Source organism: Mesocricetus auratus, unplaced genomic scaffold (genome assembly GCF_017639785.1).
Source record: "Mesocricetus auratus isolate SY011 unplaced genomic scaffold, BCM_Maur_2.0 Super-Scaffold_100011, whole genome shotgun sequence".
Lineage (NCBI taxonomy): Eukaryota > Metazoa > Chordata > Mammalia > Rodentia > Cricetidae > Mesocricetus > Mesocricetus auratus.
This window is the reverse complement of record NW_024429195.1, coordinates 78,863,021-78,884,985: the sequence shown is the minus strand read 5'-3', so window position 1 is coordinate 78,884,985 and position 21,965 is coordinate 78,863,021. Positions and strand designations below refer to the sequence as shown.

General features: G+C 44.7%; 1 protein-coding gene across 1 annotated transcript in view; it reads right to left on the bottom strand.

Annotated features, from left to right (window-relative positions):
* Positions 1–3,130: 3,130 nt before the first annotated feature.
* Utp20 (UTP20 small subunit processome component) overlaps positions 3,131–21,965 on the bottom strand; it is an 83,023-nt gene continuing 64,188 nt past the window's right edge. The window contains exons 44-62 of the mRNA XM_040755104.1: positions 21,665–21,763; positions 20,381–20,548; positions 18,517–18,683; positions 17,663–17,804; positions 16,786–16,902; positions 14,272–14,442; positions 13,982–14,113; positions 13,146–13,256; positions 11,406–11,485; positions 10,979–11,048; positions 10,698–10,880; positions 9,820–9,951; positions 9,165–9,297; positions 7,748–7,935; positions 7,118–7,189; positions 5,510–5,773; positions 4,779–4,905; positions 3,788–3,933; positions 3,131–3,638 (exon numbers count right to left, since the gene is read on the bottom strand). Coding sequence (XP_040611038.1) covers positions 3,483–3,638; positions 3,788–3,933; positions 4,779–4,905; positions 5,510–5,773; positions 7,118–7,189; positions 7,748–7,935; positions 9,165–9,297; positions 9,820–9,951; positions 10,698–10,880; positions 10,979–11,048; positions 11,406–11,485; positions 13,146–13,256; positions 13,982–14,113; positions 14,272–14,442; positions 16,786–16,902; positions 17,663–17,804; positions 18,517–18,683; positions 20,381–20,548; positions 21,665–21,763 — 2,658 coding nt within the window. The 3' untranslated portion in view covers positions 3,131–3,482. The remainder of the gene's footprint in view (positions 3,639–3,787; positions 3,934–4,778; positions 4,906–5,509; positions 5,774–7,117; positions 7,190–7,747; positions 7,936–9,164; positions 9,298–9,819; positions 9,952–10,697; positions 10,881–10,978; positions 11,049–11,405; positions 11,486–13,145; positions 13,257–13,981; positions 14,114–14,271; positions 14,443–16,785; positions 16,903–17,662; positions 17,805–18,516; positions 18,684–20,380; positions 20,549–21,664; positions 21,764–21,965) is intronic.

Here is a 21,965-nt window from a genome sequence, read left to right as displayed (position 1 = left end):
AACATGTCCATAGTATCACTAACACTGGGGCATTCTTTCAAATATGAGCAGCTGGCATTTAGAAATTAGACACTGGTGAAGAGAGATGGGGACTCTACCCTTCCCTCCCATATATGGTCATTTTGTTGGGGAAAGTGAAGGAATGCACTTTGCTCCTGAGGAATTTTTATTTTTGGAGCTAGCCCAGGCTGGCCTCAAACTCCCAGCGATCCTCATGTCTGGCTGAAGTTGTGGCTCCTAACCGTCATGGCCAGCTTGGGATTCGTAACCTTTTGTGTTTGCTTCTATTTAGTTTGATTTCTTTAAAAATTTTTGGGATCCTCTTCCTCCAGGCACAGTTATTCCCAATTCAACAAAACAAATGAGTACACTTTTGATGGGCAAGGATGAATTCTAGTAGCCATGTATGTGGACATTCCCTTCCATTGGAATATACTCATACTTGAGGCTGGGAGGTGGCTCAGTGTTTGCTCTGCAAGCTTGGGGATCACCCTTTGATACCCAGCAAGCAAGTAAAATGTCAGGCATGTCTTTAACCTCAGTGTTGGGGCCAGTCTAGTAAAATGGCAAGGTCTAGCTCCAAGACCTTCATCTCAGAAAACAAGATGGAAAGTGCTAGATGAAAGTTGACCCCTGACCTTCACATCTGCATACACACGTGCATCCCTCACACCCTAGCACATATACCATGAAAAAAGTCTACTTAAGGTTGAAATAAGATATATACCTGTCAGGTACACAAGGAGCACTTCAATACATACTTGTAAAGAGTAAATTTATATACACTGAGTTACTAGGTCTATTCTCAAGGTGCTATAAGTACTCCCCCATGATTCTGGAACACTGGAAAAATAGGGTGTGACAGACATATACTGCCTAGCACATAGCCCCTGCCACCTGAATCTGATCATGATTTGGCTGATTCGCCACATACTGGCTAGAGTGAATCCTGAAGAATGAGTGTGTGTGTGTGTGTGTGTGTGTATAAGAAACTTGGTAAGGAGAGTGTTTTGAACCTTGCGTGTGTGTGTGTGTGTGTGTGTGTGTGTGTGTGTGTGTGTGTGTGTGTGAAGTTAAGGATAGTGTTTTGAACCTATCTCCTTAGGTTATTTGCTGAGTCTGTTTCATCTGTAAAATAGGAACAATTTGCTGGGTGGTGGTGGTGCACACCTCTAGTCCCAGCACTTATGAGGCAGAGGCAGGAGGCCCTCCATGAGTTCGAGACTATACTGGTCTACAAGAGCTAGTTCCAGAACAGGCTCCAAAGCCACCAAGAAACCCCGTCTCAAAAACCAAACCAAACCAAACAATTTTGAATCTTAGAGACAGTATCAGAATTAAGATGTAGCCAAGTACCTAATAGACAGGATGGGTTTTCTGTTACACAAATATACTGGGCACTGAAGAATATTGCTTTGGGGGGAGAGGTGGCCAGTGGTTAAGAGCACTGGCTGCCTGTTCTTAAGGACCTGGGTTCAGTTCCCAGCATCCACATGGCACCTCAAAACTGTCTATCACTCCAGCTCCACAGATCCACTGTCAATGCATATAAAAGTTAAATTTTTTGGGGGGGGGGTTTCAAGACAGGGTTTCTCTGTGGCTTTGAAGCCTGTCCTGGAAGCCTGTCTTGTAGACTGCCCACCTCTGCCTCTGGACTGCTGGGATTAAAGGTGTGCGCCACCAACACGGGGCAAAAGTTAAAAAAAAAAATATGGCTTCAATGTTGAGTGTGGTAAGCAAATGATAACGTGGCTGAACAACTAAAAACAGTTTCCTTCAAATGTGTGAGTCACTGTAGACTTGGGTATCTTAAACCTTAAATCAACTGGTAAAGTTTCAGTGAAAAGCGTATCAAATTTTTGTTTCTTGTTAGTTCGCTCGATTTAAATTGAGGTATTTGCATATAAAGAAAATATGGGGAGTAACAGGGAATAGGAACTCATACAGGGTGCCATTGGTGGTGGTGAGGCTAAAGGCAATGATTACCAAACAGCATGATGTAAGTTCTAAGAAGCTGGTACAGCCACTAGCAGCTAATCGTTACTATTAAAGATCATTTCTGCTTTTTTTGTGTATACCTGTTTCTTTTGCCACTTTTTCTACATGCTTTACTTATCACATAGTCTGGAAACAAATCCTTTAACAGTGGCATACGGAATATGCCATCTTATAGTGACCCTCTTCAGGAGACAGGGTTTCCCTGTGTGGCCCTGGCTGTCCTGGAACTAACTCACTCTGTAGATCAGGCTGGCCTCGGAACTTGGAGATCTGCCTGTCTCTGCCTCCTGAGTACTGGTGTGCGCCACCACTGCCCAGCCAAAAAAATTATTTCTGTGTATGCCATGTTAGTGTAGGAGTCCTCCCGGACTCGAAGAGGGCATCAGATGCCCTGGAGCTGGAGTTAACAGCTGTTCTGTGTGACAGGGTTGCTGGGAACTGAACTTGAGTCCTTTGGGGAGAGCAGCACCAAAGCCTGTATCCCTTTGGTGAGAACTCAGCTCCACTACTGACAGCACTTTATTTCATCCTTTTCTAAAAGCACCTTGCTTTGGTGGTTCACTGTCTTGTCTTCCATGTAAATTTTAGAATTGGCTTTATTAGCTTAACATAATTTTTTGGGGGGGGTTTGGTCCCATATGCAGTCAACCAATGGGATCAATTTAAATTCATCAGCATGGCTATATCTTTGTTTGCATAATAAGTTTACATATTATTACAAATACTTTGTTTTACTTTATTCCTAAATTCTACTTTTTGCATATATATTTATAAACATATGTGCAAACACACACACACACACGAGGCAGGGTCTCTATATGTCTTCCCGAGTTCTAGGATTAAAAGTGTGTGTAACCTAACCAGGCTTACTCCCTATTTTAGTGATTTTTTTTTTTTTTGGTTTTTCGAGACAGGGTTTCTCTGTGGCTTTGGAGGTTGTCCTGGAACTCGCTTGGTAGTCCAGGCTGGTCTCTAACTCACAGAGATCCACCTGCCTCTGCCTCCTGAGTGCTGGGATTAAAGGCGTGCGCCACCAACGCCCGGCTATTTTAGTGATCTTTTTGTGAAAAAGCTAGGCTTTAAACCAGGTCATTTAGTACCATACACTTTTTAGACAATGAAGATACAGGAGTAGCATATTAAACATTTTAATTTAAAAAATACAAGCATGATCACATTAAAATATACATTATAAACCTATGCCAAAGTTTAACTCATTTTCTTTTGGTTGAGATCTGTTCTCAATTAGTCCAGTTAGCCTGAAATTCACTGTGTCGTCCTGGCAGGCCTCAAACTTGCGGTAATCCTCCTGCCTTAGCCTTCCAAGTGCAATGATTACAGGTGTGTAGCCACCACACCTACCTTCCAAAGATTAACTTAGAAAATAAAATCTGCTAGGAATTCAGTCCAGCAGAGTAAGGCTGGAAGTCCAGGGTTTCACTGGCTGAGTCCATGTGAGTTACTGTTGGGCACACAGGGAGGCCTTACTCTACTATTGCTAAATCTCTCAGGCTGTGGGATTTCTGTCTTTTGGCCTTATAGCCCGGGCGCAGGAACTCTATCTTTCTTTTCTTGGCTTCACTTTTATTTTTATGTTTCTTCAACTTTTTCTTGGCAGCGACATCAGGATTGGTTACAAACTTGAAGAGAAAGCAGAGATCTTTTGTTACTTTTAAGGTACATGTTAAAAGAATCCAAAGTGAATGCAGAAGCTGTCTGTCATTAATGAAAACCCTCCTCTCCAGCCCTCATCCCTCCCCTGGGGACAGGAGCACAGCAGCAGACTCACCTCCAGAGCCTTCCTCTTCTTGCGGAGAGCCCTCTTCTCACTAGCCTGTTTCTGTACAGAGGCAAAGGCCACTGAGAAGTTCTCCAGCCCAACCAGCTTTCTGAGCAATTCTATGATTTCCTGGGATAGATTCTTCAGCAAAGGATCTAACCACACAGAAAAGATGAGAGGCAGGTACACATCAAAATAACATTTAAACTCTTGTGGCATCATGACTAGTTCTCATTCAGCACAAATCCATTGGCCTGTGAGCTCCTGAGATGGGAGGGTGTGGCACCTGTAGCATCCACCTTAGGTGGAACACAACAGGAGACCTGCCTCTAGGAGTCCACCTCCCTGCAGGCACCTGGCTGTGAAGAACTTGGCAGCATCTGGGTTTCCTGCTCAGCTTTGCAGATGTGGCAGAGAAAAGACAACGCTGTTTTTCTAGCCTTCAGTGCACAGGTCAGAGCCTAGTTGTGCTCTCTCCTGCCCTCCCTCTCCTTATAAAATGCAAATTAGCCACACAGCTGCATATTTCTCAAATGCCATGGGAATTAAGGGGTATATCTACTGTCTAATATACAGAATGGACTTTTCAAATACACAGGGCACTAAAGAATATCACTTCAACATGAAGTGCAGTGAGCAAAAGGTGAATGGGTCTGAGCAGCTAAAAACCTCAGTCAGGCGGTGGTGGTGGTGCACACCTTTCCACTCTGGAGGCAGAGGAAGGCAGAGCTGTTTGAGGCTGTTCTAGAACATCCAGGGTTACACAGATAAAATCTATCCCAAAAAAACCAAGACATTTAGCCCAGGCTGTGAAGTTATCACTGTCCACCTGCCTCATGCGTCACAAGCAACAACACCCATCTTTTGACGTGACTGGAAGCACACAGGAGGTTCGTTGGATACAGGGAAAGAAGACAGAAAGGACGGGTCATATACCAGCATTCACCAGATAAGCCAGGGCTCCAGTGTGTAAGCACTCGGACAGATGTGGCAGTGTTACCTTGCTCTGCATAGGTGCTGTTGAGTTCCCGAAACAGGGGAGCAATGATCACCGGGAGGTAGGGCTGGACCCGGTCCACTCCAAGATCCACGGCTACTGCACCGAGGAACTTAAAGATGCAGGTCCTCTGAGAGAAGAGACGTTCTCATTTGCAAGGTCCCTACTCAGCCCTCAGTCATGCAAACACAGGCTCACATGACAAGCACAGCTACTTTGAGACAGACATTGTTGCACTTTTAGGTCTGAATTACAAAATAACAAGGACCTGAAAAGTCTCACCAATAACATAAAAGCACTCAACAAGAAACCTCAAACCCCAAAACAAACACCCCAAATAAAAACTCCCAAACAAACAAAACATCATGTGTTGTAACTTTCTCCTATAATAAATCTAGCGCTTGGGAGGCTGAGATAGGAGGATTGCTATAAGCACAAATTTTGGACCAGCTTAAGACATAAAGCAAGCACCAGGCAAATAAGTCAGAACCTGGGTCAAGAAACCCTGTCACAAAAACTGGAAAAAAACACCTGTGTCAAAAACCAAGAGGCAGCCATAAAGGCACATGCCTCTGGGTGGCCAGTACTTGGGAGGTAGAAGTAGACGGATCTCTGTTAATTTCAGGCCTCCCAGGCCAACAGAGCTCCAGGCCAGCCAGGGCTACACAGTGAGCTGAGACCCTGTCAACAGCAACAACAAAAATGAACAACAAAGACTTGTCACCCCATTGTACCTTTAAGGGATTTCTGGGCGTGTAAGCAGCTTCCAGCTTAGCTGTCCGGGTCAGCTTCTGGATCAGCCACAGCAGCGTGGCCGGTTTGCTGGGCTCTCCCTTCTCTTCTCTGTGCAACTCCATGTTTCCATCCGCACCGGCCTCGTCCTCTGCATCTCCTAATGTGTCCTGTTCTTCAACGGCTTTCGACTCTCCTTGCTGGTTCCCGGAATCAGGTTCCAGTAAATATAAGACTTTTGCTACGAACAACAAGTTCTTAACAACCTTAAAGCAGGGAGAGGGGCGGGTTAGATTGAGACAATCAAGGCATGTTGGACGCTAACCTAACATGCAGGAGACAGAGCGGTGGGCAGAGCACCATTCCACTGACGACGGTGTTCTTTAAATTCTTCCATAAAGCATCCACACTCATTCTCCTGTAACTTAGCATTTGGCTAAGTTCTGTCTTTAAAGTCAGAAGAGGCAGAACATTTTCCTGTGGAGTAAGTACTGTTATTTTATCTTACATTAATTCATTGAACCTAATTATGCAGAAATAGTACTAACTGACTAGCTGCTTTCTATGTATGTTGATTCAACTGTGAAAGATCTCTCTGTGGTATTATCACCAGAAGAAAAAGTTATTCTAAGTTACACCAATATAAAATGTCACTAGTGGTCAACCAGGATTCAACAGTCTTTAGAATTCAATGCCAAGTACTTAATTGTGCCCATCACTGAATGGCTAGCCACTCCTTCCCTGACCCTGCCATATGTAAAGAATGGTACCATTTACTTTTGAAAGACAGAGTTGAGACGCTGTAGCCCAGGCTGGCCTCACACTGATGACAACCCTCCCACCTCAGTCTCCCAAGTGCTAGAATTACAGGTGTGAGCCACAATACCAGCTATAGTCGTATTTCATCTATGGAGGTACAGACACTAATGATGGAAAGATGTATCTGCCTTTAGGGACAGCCAGTTTTTAGGTCAGACTGTGAATGACATTCTTTCTCTGTAACTTCCAGGGGTATGGGAAGGACATTCATATCAGGTTTTACTAGAGTACTTAACCCATCAATCAACCCCTTTAAAGCTTCAGTCACAAGGTAGAACTGGTATTTTAAGGCTAAAGGTGAAAAGGTCAACAGTCTTCTTACTCCATCATCTTTACTGGGAATGGTGATGAAGCCAAGTCATTCCAATATCAACCACAGAGTCAACTAAACACACGTGTGACACACATACTGGAGTGGGCGTTTACATTTCACCAACTACTAAAGCTGGTTCAAAGCGAAAGAAAGCAAGTGACAGCCAGGCAGTGGTGGTGCACACCTCTAATCCCAGTGCTCTGGAGGCAGGTGGATCTGAGTTTGAGGCTAGCCTGGTCTACAGAGCAATTTCCAGGACAGTCAGAGCTGTTACACAGAGAAACCCTGTCTTGAAAATAATCAAAACCAACAACAACAACAACAACAAACCCGAACACCCCCAAAAAATCCAACAAAAAACCAACCAACCCCTCTCCAAACCAAAACAACAACAACAAAAGAAAGGAAATAACAAATGCGCTATTTATTCTTTGTCTACTGGTAGAACTGCTTCTCATACTGGAGACTGTACTCTTACCTGTTCTCCTAGGGACTCATCTAAGAATTTGGAATGCAGCTGATGGCACGAAGCCAGCGAGATACTCTTCATCTGTGAAGAGAAACGGACATTAGCAGACAGACAGCACATTTGCTGGACGTTTAAAACAAAACAACAGTCATACAGAACAGCTGGGTGTGGTGGCATGTATCTGAATCAGGACTACAACAGGGGGTGGACGCAGAGGACTCTGTGAATTTAAGGTCAGTCTGGGATACACAATGAGTTCCAGAACAACTTTATGTCACATAGTGAGATCTTGTCTCAAAACCAACCACATAAAACCCCTCAAAAGTCCTACTGATCCCATGTGTAGCAAGACATCACCCGCCATTCTCACCCCCACGGGCCAGTCGTAAGACAGAAAAACACCTCACATAGGCCAGCAGGGAAGGACAAGGGGTAGAGAAACTTTATCTTACAAACACACAGGACAGTAACAACAAACGCTAAGCCAGGCGTGGAAGAATACAAGTCCTAGGACTTGGACGCCAAGGCAGAAGGATCACAGTAAATTTCAGACCAGCTTGATTTTTTAGGGTAGTCATGGCTATACAGTGACTTGGTATTAAAACAAAACAAAACAAACAAAACAGAAGAAAACGGTACCTTTTGGTCAAGGTCACTTGTTAGGAACCTGACTGCTACAGGCTCCGTGGGCTTCTTTTTCGTTTTTTTGTTTTTCCATTTTTGAATGAGCTCTTCTGGTTGGCAAGATGCGAAGAGCAGTCCAAAGATCTGGGCTGCTGTGAGCCATACCCAGCTGTGCGGATGTCTGAGGTGAGCGTGTACATGACCTGAAAGAGCAAAACGCATTCTCAGATGGCTCACACTTCTCATTCCCCGGACGTAAACAGAGTGTAGGCATCCATGGAACCTCTTATGTGCCTGGACTGAGGAACCAAAGAGGGAATGATGGCCCCTGCTTTCCAGGCCACAGAAGCCAGGGAGAAGTGAGGCAGAAAGACACAGGAGCCAATCATAAACTGTCTGGTGCACTGTCGGTGCACGATATCCCCAAATTCCCTGTGACCTGGTGCCACGTGAGTTAGCTGCAGAATCCAGGGAGATAGATGCTGTCAACAATACATTTGTTTGTTTTTCAAGACAGGGTTTGTCTGTATTGTTTTTGTAGGCTGTCTTGGAACTCACTCTGCAGACCAGGCTGGCCTCGAACTCACTGAGCTCCGCCTGCCTCTGCTTCCTGAGTGCTGGGATTAAAGGCGTGCACCACCAATGCCCGGCTTACAATACATTTTTTTAAGGTCAGTAATGTAAACATGGATATAGGCAAAAACTTAGTCCTAATATTGAAATTGGTGGCTGGAAAATGAATATTTATTTTACTAGATGCTTCCTCCCAAGTGTATGCTATGGTTAGCTCCTTTAGATACAGCTGTAGCTTCAGACAAGGAGAGCTGCTCCCAGGAGGGAGGCTGCTGTCCCCACCTCCTCCGGAGCTCATGCTCCAGCAATAGGATACAAGGCCACTCTCCATCACCACACCAGGCAAGTACAGTGACAAGTCCAATGTGACTGTCATTTAATCTCAGCAGTCTGCGTAAAAATACATGTGCCTACTAATCTTCACTTACACGATAAATTACTTTATTTCAGCCCCCCACCATCTCTTATTCCCTTCTCCCTCCCTCTACTTCTTTTTATCAACAAGTCTCCCCAAAGATAATTCTTATCTGTAAGTCCAATCTAAACAGAGCTGGGAAGAAGACAGGAAGTTACAGGGAGGAAGGATTTGTGTGGAGCAAATCATTATGCAGCAGAACTTCTGCAACACCTGCCTTTTCAAAACTTGACCCCAATTAATATCCTTTGTTCCATAAATGAAATGTATCAGTGACAAAGAAATACCCCCCACAATAACATTTTAGTGTAATAATCTGATGAGATTCTTTACATTTTTTTCCTTATGGACTTAAAAAAAAACTTTCTGCAGGGTTCTCATTCAAATTTCAAGTATTTTCAATAATTCTATCACAACTACTATGTTGCTAAATAAGATACTTACTCCAGATTTTATTCAAAGTCTCAGAGGGCTTGGTAAAGCGAATGATGTTACATTCCTTGATGAGTTTACTTATCAGTGTGAGAAAACCAAACAGCAGGCGATCTGCAGCTTTTTCTTCTGTCTCCTCTATGATCTGAACACACAGTGAATGCACACCAGTTAACAATGACCTGAAGTGCCCGTGCACAGGTCTTTCTAGCACGTCTACCCCAACCACAGCAACACTGATGATTCCCCCCCCACCCCGCCTCCTTACTAGATGCAAGTCCACTCTGCAGTTGTGATAAGCAAACATTCTTTTGGATATTGTCAATTGTGCCTTGAGGGGTAAGACACCCTAGCTGAGCACCTTTGATTTTCACACACCACGCATGGGAGATAACTTACTTTTGGAGATAGCATCACACTGTGCATCTCCACAGCAGGCTGCCCTTGCTTGTTTTGGTGTGCTGGGGGCTTGGGCATGTTGGCTAAGCCCTCTATCACTGAAATGCACACTTACCTCCTCGGCCGTATTTGAAAAAGTTCCAGCTGCACCAAATTCTTGTTTTTAACGAATGAAAACTGCATTTTAAATACGGTCCTAGCTATACCAACTCGACCCGAGTGCTTTCACACGCATTTCCCAAGGTTTAGGAATTAGCAAATTACTTACATCTTTAAAGTTTTCAGGATCAATCTCCTTTTCAATCACAGGAAGAAGCGTTCCAAGCCTTCTCTCAAAATCAACTCCTTCACTTTCCGCGAACAAGCCACAGGTCAGTGCAGCTAACTGCCTGTTTAATCGCTACCCAGAACAAACCACAACATGATGCAGAATTACAGAAAGACCAGAGACATAAGAAATAGACACCACACGCTATCCCTGAGATGCGGGTCCTGGCTTGAGTGAGCGCGTGGATGGCGGACACTAGATGGGCCGGCCCATGAGAGGGAAAAGAGGTTAAGGGAGAGGGACAGGAGGATAATGTAACATCACATGAAAGTGAAAGGGTTCGAGACCAGCCTGGTCTACAAGAGCTAGTTCCAGGAAAGTCTCCAAGGCTGCAGAGAAACCCTGTCTTGAAAAAACAAAAACAAAAACAAAAACAAAAAAAAAAAAAAAAAAGAAAGTAAAAGGGAGTGTGGTGGGCAGATAGGGACCAGAAGGGGTGGAGGGTTGACCAAACTAAACATGGATGAAACTGTAATTTTCAAAAAAGAGAAGAAAATAATGAAATCACAGCTGGACTCAATGAAAGATGGGCCAGCAGTGATGGTGAGTGTTAGGTGGGGATAAAGCAAACCCCACTCCGGACACTGAAGAAGAGTGAAGCGAGAGCGTCGGGACATGCATGCAGTTAACACGGGAACATCTGCACACAGCTGGTGCTGTTACTCCTGTTGAGACTTCAGGAGCACACTATGACACAGTCACAGAGCAAGGCTGTCTGGGAAGTATCATCTCACCAGTGTATCTAGCATGTATTCTGACATAAACTATGCACCAAAGCCAAGACATGTCACTGAACTGTGACCAAAAGCGACACTAACCTTTTTTGCTTCGAACCAGGAGCTAACCAGACCAAACAGCCAGTCCCTCTTCTCAAGGCTGACCTTGCTGAGCAAGGATTTGATCGCCATGGATGCCATCTTTTTGCACATGGTGGAGTCATCATTGACCACCATCAGGCAAAGAGGGATGAAGAACATCCCGCAGGTGTCATGCAGCAGTCCCTACGGGACAACAGGCACCAGTGAGGACACCCAGAACCGAACTGCCATGGATGCTGACACTACACAGCCAGGCCTGTGGGACCCATGGTAAACAGTACCTGAGGGAAGGTGTCAAAGAGATAGGCAATCATTTCCAAGGTGGATTCTCTTCCAGTCTCGTGCTCATAACTAGGGCAAGAACATAAGGTGGACTCAGATCTTGTGATTATTTTTAAATTAAAATATCAGTTTGTCAACTTTTTCTTAAAAGTTGGGACCTACTCCATTCCCCTAATGTCAATCATCGCATGGACCATCGGGCTGCCATGCGCTTTAGATGTCATTATGTTGGATTTCTGACATTCTCCTGAGTAGACTCTGATCAGACGGAGTGAAAAGCATCCTATGGAAGTGTCAGGGAAGCCAAGGGCGGTAGCACAGCACCCATGAGAAACTGTCACTCACTCGGGCTGTCCTTTCAAGACAGCCACCACACTACAGGAAAGAAGACACCCCTCTGCTACTATGCTGTGTAGCTGCACTTACTTCAGCTGAGCGAGCATGAATTCCAAGTTTGGCCTCAATTTCTCACCAAGGGGATAGTCAAGGATGTATTTCAGAAACACCTAAGAACAAAACACACAGCTGACTGTCTGGATTCCACCTGTCCAGGCGGGAAGCCTTCCTCTCCCCTTTCGTCCCCTCCCCCTGTGCCTTATGAGGTGGCAGATTGAGGCAGGGCTTTGGCCGGCTGGGCAAACACTACCAGCAAGTCATGTCTCCGGGATTCCTCCTGCTGAGGTGCTTTCTGGGACTCACAGGAGGATACACCTTACCCAGAGGAAGAAGTCAGACTTTCCAACTCCAGGTTGACCTGTCCACTAACCCCCCCACCCGCCATGTCACTCACTTCATGGCAGGTCCTGCCTGCCACCACGTGGCTGAAGCTGCAAACCTAAGCCTGCACATCCAGAGCTTCTCTGACAGGGTGTGGTGACCGCACTCACTAACACCACGTGTGTGCCCGGCACTGTTAACCCTTGGTGGGTGCCTTTCACTTCTCCAGGCAGTAGGTACATAACAAAGCGATGGCACAGAAAGTTTAAGTAGCTCACTGGTCCAGGCGTTCAATTTTCATTTCTAAACCACTAGTACTGGGCCTCAGTTAAATACATGGTGAGAAGGAAGGCATACCCTTAAACTTTCAGAGCCGTTTTTTCCTAATGCTAAAACAGAGGTGCTAGATGCCTACACTAGGCTGTGTAGATTGTATGAAGTGGTTGAGGGGAATAGCAATGTGCTGTGTACAGCCCAATCTGGAATTACTACGTACTCCTTATCACAGCCAATGAGGGCAGACCACAAGCCAGACTGAAGACTAGAGATCATGTATGAGAGGGAGTCAGTTCTTCCAAAGCAAGAAATGGGATCTGTGTACACAGTAATTCCGAAGTAGGCTGTACACAGCACATTATTATTCAACGCAACTGCTTCACAGCAGCTGGCCCTCCATTCTGTGGTCAAGCAATTTTCTGTTTCTAGGGATTGCTTCCTCTCTTCCACCCTAGTCTCTGCAGCAGCCTAAACCAACCCTGTGCAAAACTATAACTCTGACGGCCACCTCTTGGGTATGGTATGTGGTGCTCCTAAGATTAGAGATGGACAGATGTATAAGCAAATTTAATCATGTCACTCCTCTGCCTAAGGATTATAATGACTGCTTACTGTTCCTAGAACAAAGCCCTTCATTAAAAATTATACTTATTTATTTAGTGTGTGTGTGTGTGTGTGTGTGTGTGTGTGTGTGTGTGTGTGTGTGTGTGTGTGTGTGTGTGTGTGTGTAGAGGTCAGAGGATAACTGGCAGGAGCTGGTTCTCTCTTTCCACCATGTTGGTTTTGGGGATCAAACACAGACCATCAGGTTTGGCAGCCAGCGCCTTTACCCACTGAGCTCTTATGAGCCTAAAAGCCCTTCACCTTTAGCCAGACACAGGTCTGGCCTATTCCACCATGCTTCACTCTGAAGTAAGCTAAGCTCCTGCTCACCCCAAAGGTTACTTTCTGGAGGCATGTCTTTACTGCTCCTTCACCCTTTCTTCAGATTTCGGTTTCTCTAGCAGTCCTCAGGAAGGCTTTCCTGACCCCTAGAAGCTGGGGTCTCAGAACACAGCAATACAACACACAAAGCAGCCCTGAGAATCCAGTCAGAGGGTGGTCTCTAACTCTGAAGTCAAGGCCGGCAGGCTCGGCTCCACTTTGCTAAGGCAGTCAGTTCTCCGTACGCACCTGTCTGCACTGCACCCTGGCAGGCTCATTCTGGGCAGAAATTGCCAACTTGGATACTTTCCGCATGATATCATCAATTTCCGGGACCAATAATTTCCTTGATAAAATAGCCTAAAATATAAAGGGAAAAGACACAAAATTCCATCCACAGATGGACACAAGTAGGCATGATGTTAAAGCAGTCACAGGCAGTCTATAAACACAATGAAAGCACCCAAAAGAAAAAGTATATTTGGAAAAGGATTAAAATGGAAACTTTTAATTATGTAGTTCTTCATCAAATTAAGAAGAACAACAAAAAGACCCTCTACTATGATAAACAAGAGCACCCAAATCTGTCCAGTGCTCCCCAGGCTTGAGTGAGTATGTATGTATGTCTGTGCACATGTGTATACATTTGTATGCATGCATGCAATGCTAGCTAGCATTGCACCCAGGGCCTTCCCCACCCCCTCTGGGAAGATTACTAGGGACCTCCTGTTTCAATACTATATCAAGGGCTGGAGAGATGGCTCAGAGATTGAGAGCACTGACTGCTCTTCCACAGGTCTTGAGTTCAATTGCCAGCAACCACATGGTGATTCACAACTGCCTGTAACTGTGGATCCCATGGGATTCAGTGCTCTCCTCTGGTGTGTAGACATACATGCAGACAAAATAGCCATATACATAAACAAATAATTCTTCTTAAAAATACTCTATTAGCTTGTCTCTATCAAAAATCATAATAACCTTTGTCAGTTATTTAATTAAGTTCAAGGAGTATGCTCCATATGATCCCAAGGATCTAGTATGTGTACATAAATGACCCCAAACAACATCTGGCATCATCATACCTTGAGAAGACCAAATGCAGTAGCTTGTCTTGTCGTATCATAAATGTCTTCCTCAGCATATGCCAGGAGAACCTGAAGTTGCTTCTCAGTTATCTGGTACGACTTGACTTTTTTGACAACGATGGTCACACACTGTAAGTCACAACAGTGAAATCAGCAGCAGCCACCCCAAAGTGAGGCTCTGATGAAAGGAAAGGCCTTCCCAACAACAACTTAGGAAACAAATCTGACCAAAAGAGGTGTTGTGACCTCAGTCCTGGCACTCTCTAAGGGCAACTGTTTCCTCTCACCTTGAAACAATTCACCACCAGGTGGAAGTTCTGGCCCTGGGCAGCCCCCAGTCTCGCATAGTTCTTCAGCAAGAGGAAAAGGTGCTTTGTCAGCTGTCCTGCTTTGGTTTCTACGGAAGGCAGAGGGAACCGCGAGACCCAGATCAGACACTGCAAAGCGCCCGTGATCACCTGAGAAAACACACAGAACTATGACTCAGGACATGCGCGGAGCAATGAACAAGTGACAGACTGTGTTGAGCCTGCTACGGGAGAGCTAGCCACAAAACAGGGTTCCTACTTCGTACAAATGTAGCTGGGTAGCACACGTCTTTAATCCCAGCCCTCGGGAGGCAGAGGCAGGTGGATCTCTGTGAGTTCGAGACCCAGCCTGATCTACAGAGCAAGTTCCAGGACAACCTCCAAAGCAATGTGGAGAAACCCTGTCTCGAAAAAAAAAAAAAAAAAAAAAAAAAAAACCAAAAACCAAAACAAAACCCAAAACCAAGATTTATGTGTGTTATGTGTAAGAGAAGAGCCTCAGACCCTCTGAAGCTAGAGTCCCAATTGGCTGTGTGCCATGTGGGCGCAGGGATGGACCGGGGTCCTCTGCAGTACTCTTAACTGCTTAGCCATCTCTCCAGCCCCACATCACTTATTTCTTGCTGAAAAGACATGACTTCCCATCAGGGCAACTGATGGCAGATTGTAAGTAAAAACAAAGGTGCTCACTTACCAAGTTCTTGAGGATTTGGATAGACCAGACAATTTCAGGACTTTTTTCTTAAAAATTTATTTACAATGACTTTCTACTTTCTAGAATGACATTCAATGTAACCCATCTTTACTATGTTTGTTTTCTACATATAGAGCGCTCTCCTGGGTGGGATCATGAGAGCTGCCGCCACCACTACCTTCATTGAAATGATACGGTGTGGGAATTTTGATCTCACACTGTACACCGAGACTGTTAAATGAAGTTTACCTTGAATCAGGGGTGTGGCTAGAAACTAGCTGAATTGGCAATAGAGACACCAGCAATCTGGATAGAGAAGACACATAGGAAGGAAAGGGTAGGCGCTTGAGTTTGGGCTTCCTTTCTGGTTTGGGGACGAGTGAAGAGACATGTCTCTTGTTGGATATGCAGCCAAAGCAAGGTCAGCTGGTTGCTTCTCGGCCCCCACATCTGACTTTTGAGTCTTTGTTGGTAAACAGAACAACAGAGACTTAAGTTTAAACCTATATATAGAGACGCGTGGCAGAGCTAGGGCTGTAGGACTAGAAGGCCCTCCAGGCTGTGGGACCACAGACATAACTAAAATATCAGTAGATTCATGTGCAGCTGCTAAGTCAACAGAAAAGAATAAGTCCTAGGATCAAATCCAGGGCCCTTCATAGGGTAGGTAAATGCTTTGCCAGTGATCTGCATTCCTAGTTTATTACTGGGCATTATAAATACAAAGATAGCCATGGTGGTGCAAGTCTGAAATCCCAGCACTTAGGAGGCTGAGGCAGGGAGATCTTGAGTTTAAGGCCAGACTAGGGTACATAGTTAAGAGTCTGTTTCAGCCGGGCATTGGTGGCGCATGCCTTTAATCCCAGCACTTGGGAGGCAGAGGCAGGTGGATCTCTGTGAGTTCAAGGCCAGCCTGGTCTACAGAGCGAGCTCTAGGACAGCCTCCAAAACTACACAGAGAAACCCTGTCTCTAAAAACTAAAAGAGAGCCTGGTCAACTGAAAGTTCTGGGCTTAAATCTGTGCTTTTCAAGGGATGGCCTGTGTGACTCTGGAGATGGGGAGGCTCTGGAGTCTGGCAGACAGAGGCTCATCACCTAGATCATGACTAACTGCCAGCCCTAGCTTCCTCATTAAAATCTGCCTTGGGATGGGAGCAAAACTCAGTGGCATAGCACTTGTCTAGGATACATAAGGATTTACATTGATTCAAAGAAATATCTGGGGCCTGGAGATACAGTCTGCTGCTCTTCAGTGTGGTTCCTAGACCCACATCAAGCAACGGACAACTGCCTGTAATAACTCTAGTGTTTCAGGAGACCCAATGCCCCTGCTGACTTCTTTGAACATTTAGATGCACATATGCAGACGTATAAATACAAATACAATAAATATATAAAGAGAAAAAAAAATCTGCCTCAGCAATTTGGAGGGTCAGGAATGGAGTCATTAAGACAATGACAATGGGGACCACGATGAAGATGAAGACCGGTGGCCTGGGAACACCACTGAAGGTGTTTTGAGATAACCTGGGCTATCCAAACAAATGGGACTTTGTGTGTGGTGTGGCTTTTACGTGCATGTTGGGACCTGAACTCAGGCCCTCAAGCTCACACGCCATGAGCTTTTCTAGCCCCCAGTGGTTACTTTCAATGAAGCAGACAGTAATGGTTGTGCTACATCCCTTTATAAATGTGGTCATCTCAAGAATGGAACGTTCCTCAGCTAAGTTCCAGTATTGCATGCAATGCAGCCCCTGTGAAGGATCGGACAGTCCAACACAAACCAATACTCACACACCTTCACATCCCTGGCACCCAGACAGTTTATGAGGAGCGACACAAAAGGGTCCAACATTTCCAGCACATGCTCACTAGAAGACTTGATCTTGGAAGTCTTTAGACTCAGATGCAGCAGCTAAAAGGTTTAAAGAAGATATTTTACATTATTTCCCCATAATACCAGGTGACTGACGCAAAGGAAGTGACTTGCAGACATGGCTATGAAATTTAAGAAAATGAAGAAATCTAAGAAGTGAGTGTCAGAAAGTCAAGCCCATGGGAACTCAGCCTGCAGCTGAGACACTATTCACCAAATGACCAGTAGGCATCTGCTGGGATTCCAGGCACTGGCCCAGTGTACAGGGCGCAGCCATGACCGGGACATACCCAGTCCCTGCCCTGAGGGCTCTTAGCGAGGGACAGACTCTAAAGAGTGAGGTGACTTTAGAATTGAAGGGAAGCCAGCCTCACTGAATATATGTTAGGGTGGTGCAGCAGGAGCCCAAAAGGACCAGGAAAAATGTGAGCCACAGGAACTAAAATGATCAGATTTTAAAAATCTCTTCAACTAAGGAAAAACACAGTGGTACTCTAATAAACATTAGGTCAGAATAGTAACTGAGACAACCGTATCATCAAATCAGCCAAGAGTGGTGGTGCATGCCTGTTAGGCCAGCACTTAGGAGACAGAGGCAGGCAGATAGCTGCAAAGTCTTAGGTTAGCCTGGTCTACACAGTATTGGAAGTATTGGTAGAGACAAACAGGAACTTAAGAAATGCACCATTCACCATTTCTGTATTAATTCACGGTGCAGTATTTCCATGGAGGCGAGTGGCGTGGCGCCCGAGATTCTGTAGATGAGTAAACAGGAAACAAGGTGCAAGCAAAGTCTTACCCGAAGCCCAGACTCGATGAATATGTGCATGTTGGTTTTCTTGCTCATAACAGCTTTTGGCCCACCTCGAACTGGAGTTGGTGGGAGCAGGAGGCAGCTCTGGGGTGGCAGTCGTGCATCAGGCGCAGGGGCTGCTGGCTTCCTGTCAATCACAATGGTAAAGAGAGAAAAAGTATTGTCATCTGCTTCAGAGAGGGACTGCAGGTGGCCTCGTGGAGACCTGAGGGGCACCTGACAGGGCCCAGTTCTAGCCCTGTCTCTTCCCTTCCTGCTGTGATGGAGGGTTGACCAGAGTTACAGCAATCCCTAGCACCAGAGGTTAGCCTAAGGAATGGATCTGAATGAAGACTACTGCAAGAGGATGCTTGGGGTTGCAATCTGAAAATAAATGCCAAGGCCTCTTTTCAGAACGCAGAGCATGATCCAAAGGAAGTACATGAGACATTTTCAGATCACTTAATCAGAACAATAGGCATGTTTCAAATCCACCCTTCCATTCAGTGACTGGCACCAGAGAACAGCGAGGAAATAATTCGCTGCTATCTTCAAGCTACCTCATTAAGAGAAAACACTCTTTCAAAATTGTTTATTTTTTATTTTCTGAGACAGGGTCTGTGTAGCCTTGGCTGTCTGGAATTCACTATATGTGTAGTCCAGGCTGGCCTTGAATTCAGAGGCCCCCTGCCTTTGCCTCCCAAGGACTGGGTTACAGGCATAGATTGATGTACTCAGCTTGATTTTTGTTTCACATCACATCAGATTATTGAATGAGCGCACTTAAGAGACAATGACTAAAGGGCTCACCAGAGAGAAGACAAGACAATGGTTTATCTTAAGGTTTCCCCTGAACTTACTTTTCCTTTTCTGTTAGCAGCGGCAGATTTTCACTGACCAAACCATAGCTGAGCAGAAGAAGAGATTCTGCTGTCATGTCTGGGTTCACAATTAATCCTGCTATAATTCGGCGCAAGGTTTCGTGAACCTTCCGGGCAAGTTTTAAACTCGTGGTGCTTTGTAGGATCTAAATGAGCAAACAATGGCACACAGATGAGCACAGCCAGGCTTTAACTTGCTCTGATGGCTCTCCCACGTACTTGCTTCCAGGGTGTTCTTAGAATGCAGTACCACATCTTCAAATAGATGTAACATAAGGTAACAGTCACAGCCCTGTCAACTGACATTTCCAAAAGAAAACAATCTACAAGGCTGACTGAATAATTAGATCCCCAGTATTTATGGAAAGCTAGAATGCTGAAGGTCCAGAAACAAATAATCTCAGGCTATCTCTAGCCCACAAATAGTCTCTTACTGCACAGCCCTGTGTGTGAGCCAACGTCTTCATGACTATCTAAGTAAACCCTTTTGGGAACATAGGACAGACCTCTGGCTTCCAAGACAAGGCTAAGATAACAGTATGGGACTACTACAGAGACTCTCTGCTTTATTGTAACTGACCTACCCAATGTTTCCACAGTACACTTTGTTTGTTTGCTTATATACTTATTGTTTTTTGGGACAGGGTTTCTCTGTGTAGCCCAGGTGGTCCTGAAACTCACTTTGTGAATCAGGCTGCCCCTGAACTCAAGAGATCTGCCTGCCTCTGCCCCTGAGTGCTGGGATTAAAGTCAGGTGACACCTGGCCCATTCCACAATGTATTTTTAAAATGTCTTGAGTTACTACTTTGCTTCTTCGTTAATTTGCTACCATGCTGAAACATGATATTTGAGGTACCACAAATTCATGGCTACTCATGTTTGGCTTCAGAATAATACAGAGCCTAAAAATTTCATACTCCCTTTGGGGGGTGATGGTGGGTACACACACACACACACACACACACACACACACACACACACACACACACACACACACTAAAATGCATAGTTGTTATAGTAAAAGAAACCATGTGAATTAAGGACAGCAATGGCCAGGCTTTAGGACAAACTCAAAGGAACTTAATGGGAGGGAACTTGGGATCGTCATCACTCTCAGCAAACAGTCAGTTAGCACTTCACTGCATGAGACCCTTTCCACCTCAAATATACCCAACAATCTTAGGTCAGTGTCAGATAAAACCACTTGCACTCTAGAGACAGGGCTACCTACCACCAAGACTTCTGGAAAAAAGAGAAACCAGTCACTCTACACAGCACTTTTTGCTCTAGCTTTAGTACACACAGCTGTAATAAAATGAATCATTAACATTATTGAGTGGTTATTACTTAAAGGGTATGAACAACAGTAAGAAAGTGGGTAAGTTAGAGCCCCTGTTCTCTACGGGGCAAAAAGAAACAGTAGAAAGCACGTGAGCTTTGGATCAGAGTGGTCCAGGACTAAATCTTGAGTTTCTGTAACTATGCTCCTTCCTACCTCCCAAGCCTGAATTTTCTACCTGTAACCGTGCTTAGAACACTTATATTTCTTTTTATTTTATGTGTGTGAATGTTTTTCCAGCATGCATGCTTGTATGTTCCTGGTGATTTCAGAGGCCAAAAGAAGGTGTCAGATCCTGCTGTGCAGTAATCCTTTTGTACACTGTGTGAATATATGTTACTGCCATTGGTTTAATAAACAAGCTAGTGGGCCAATAGCTAAACAGGATAAAGTTAGGTGGGAAAGTCAAACTGACAATGATGGGATGACAAAGGGCAGAGACAGGGGAGTCGTCAGCCTGAGGTATGGGCTGAATATATGTAAAACCTCACTCAAGTACTTACCTCTTTTAATGGAAGAATAAGTTTTGTAACTTGGTCTTTTCCGACAAACTTGCCCAGGATTTCATAAGAATCGTAACTCTTGCTCCTTCGAGCCTCCATAATTTTGGACAGAATCTGCTTTACTTCCTTTTCTTCAGCAAGGGCACCAAACAATTCATGGTTAAAAATCTTTGAAAGAAAGAAAGGACAAATGGCAGAGATGAGCACTTAGCAAGGCACACCCTAACAAGAAGTCTGTGACAGTACACCGTAGGACACCAAAGTTACACTGGATTGCAAGGAGATGGGACGAGCTTCTGTTAGATCTCACACATTTTCAATGCACTTTAGAAACCAGTCAGACACACAAGAAACAACCCACAGAGCAAAATGCTGAGACACATAAAATCTCGTATTTGCAACTTAATTATGGAAAGCCTACTTCCCAAATCATTTAAATTACTTAACTTTAAAAGTATTCCTTATTATATAAAGCTCTGATTGAACATGCTTTTAGCTTTCTCAACAAGTACATAACATATCTCTGATTACTCCTTTGAACCTGGATTATTGAAGATAATTGGAAACTTTTGTTCATTTCAAAAGCCGTTGACATGCAATGCCAACTCTCTTTTGAAAAAGAAAGGTTAAACCAACTTAAGAGACACTAGCAATGACAGGCTGCCCATTGCAATGAAGTTGTAGGTTTTCCAATGAAGTCATAGCTTTTCCAACTTCTGCTAATCTAAAACATAAAGACAGTAAGTTTGCCAAGCAGTGACAGTGCATGCCTTTAATCCCAGCACTTGTTAGTCAGAGGCAGGTGGATCTCTGTGAGTTTGAGGCCAGCCTGGTCTACAGAGTGAGTTCCAGGACATCCTTCAAAAGCTTCAGAGAAACCCTGCCCCAAGGGAAAAAAAGATAGTAAATTCTGTGTGTGTATGTACACGTTCTTACGCATGTGTGCTGAAGTTAAATCTAGGGAGGGTCTTCTACGTACTAAATACCCACCACCACTCAGTGAAACATTATGTTCTATTTTCATTTTTTTTTTTTTTTTGCTTTTTTGAGACAGGGTTTCTCTGTAGCTTTGGAGGCTGTCCTGGAACTCACTTTGTAGACCAGGCTGGCCTCGAACTCACAGAGATCCGCCTGCCTCTGTCTCCCGAGTGCTGGGATTAAAGGCATGCGCCACCAACGCCCGGCCTCTATTTTCATTTTTATACTTTATTTTTATTTATTTGTAAACTATTAAAATGACCATTCTCACTTATGGAAAGTAGAATTGCATTCTGTGAATCTTACCTCAGTCATTATTTGCAGACAAGGGTCTAAATCCCCAACCTGCAGCTTGTTGGTGAGGCCTTGCAGCAGCGTGTAAACAGTGAAAGTGAGCACGTGGACCTGAGGGAGACACAGTCAGAATGTGAATGGCTATGAAACCCACACTTGAGGGGCTGTCTGTAACTCAAGAGTTCTGTGTTAGCTACTGCTTAGAGCAGCGTGGGGACATGCCACCACGTCGCCACTGAAGGCCCTTTGACAGAAGGATGGCTTTGCACAGATACAGCGTGTTCAGAAATACAATGGTATGCTTAGGTACTAC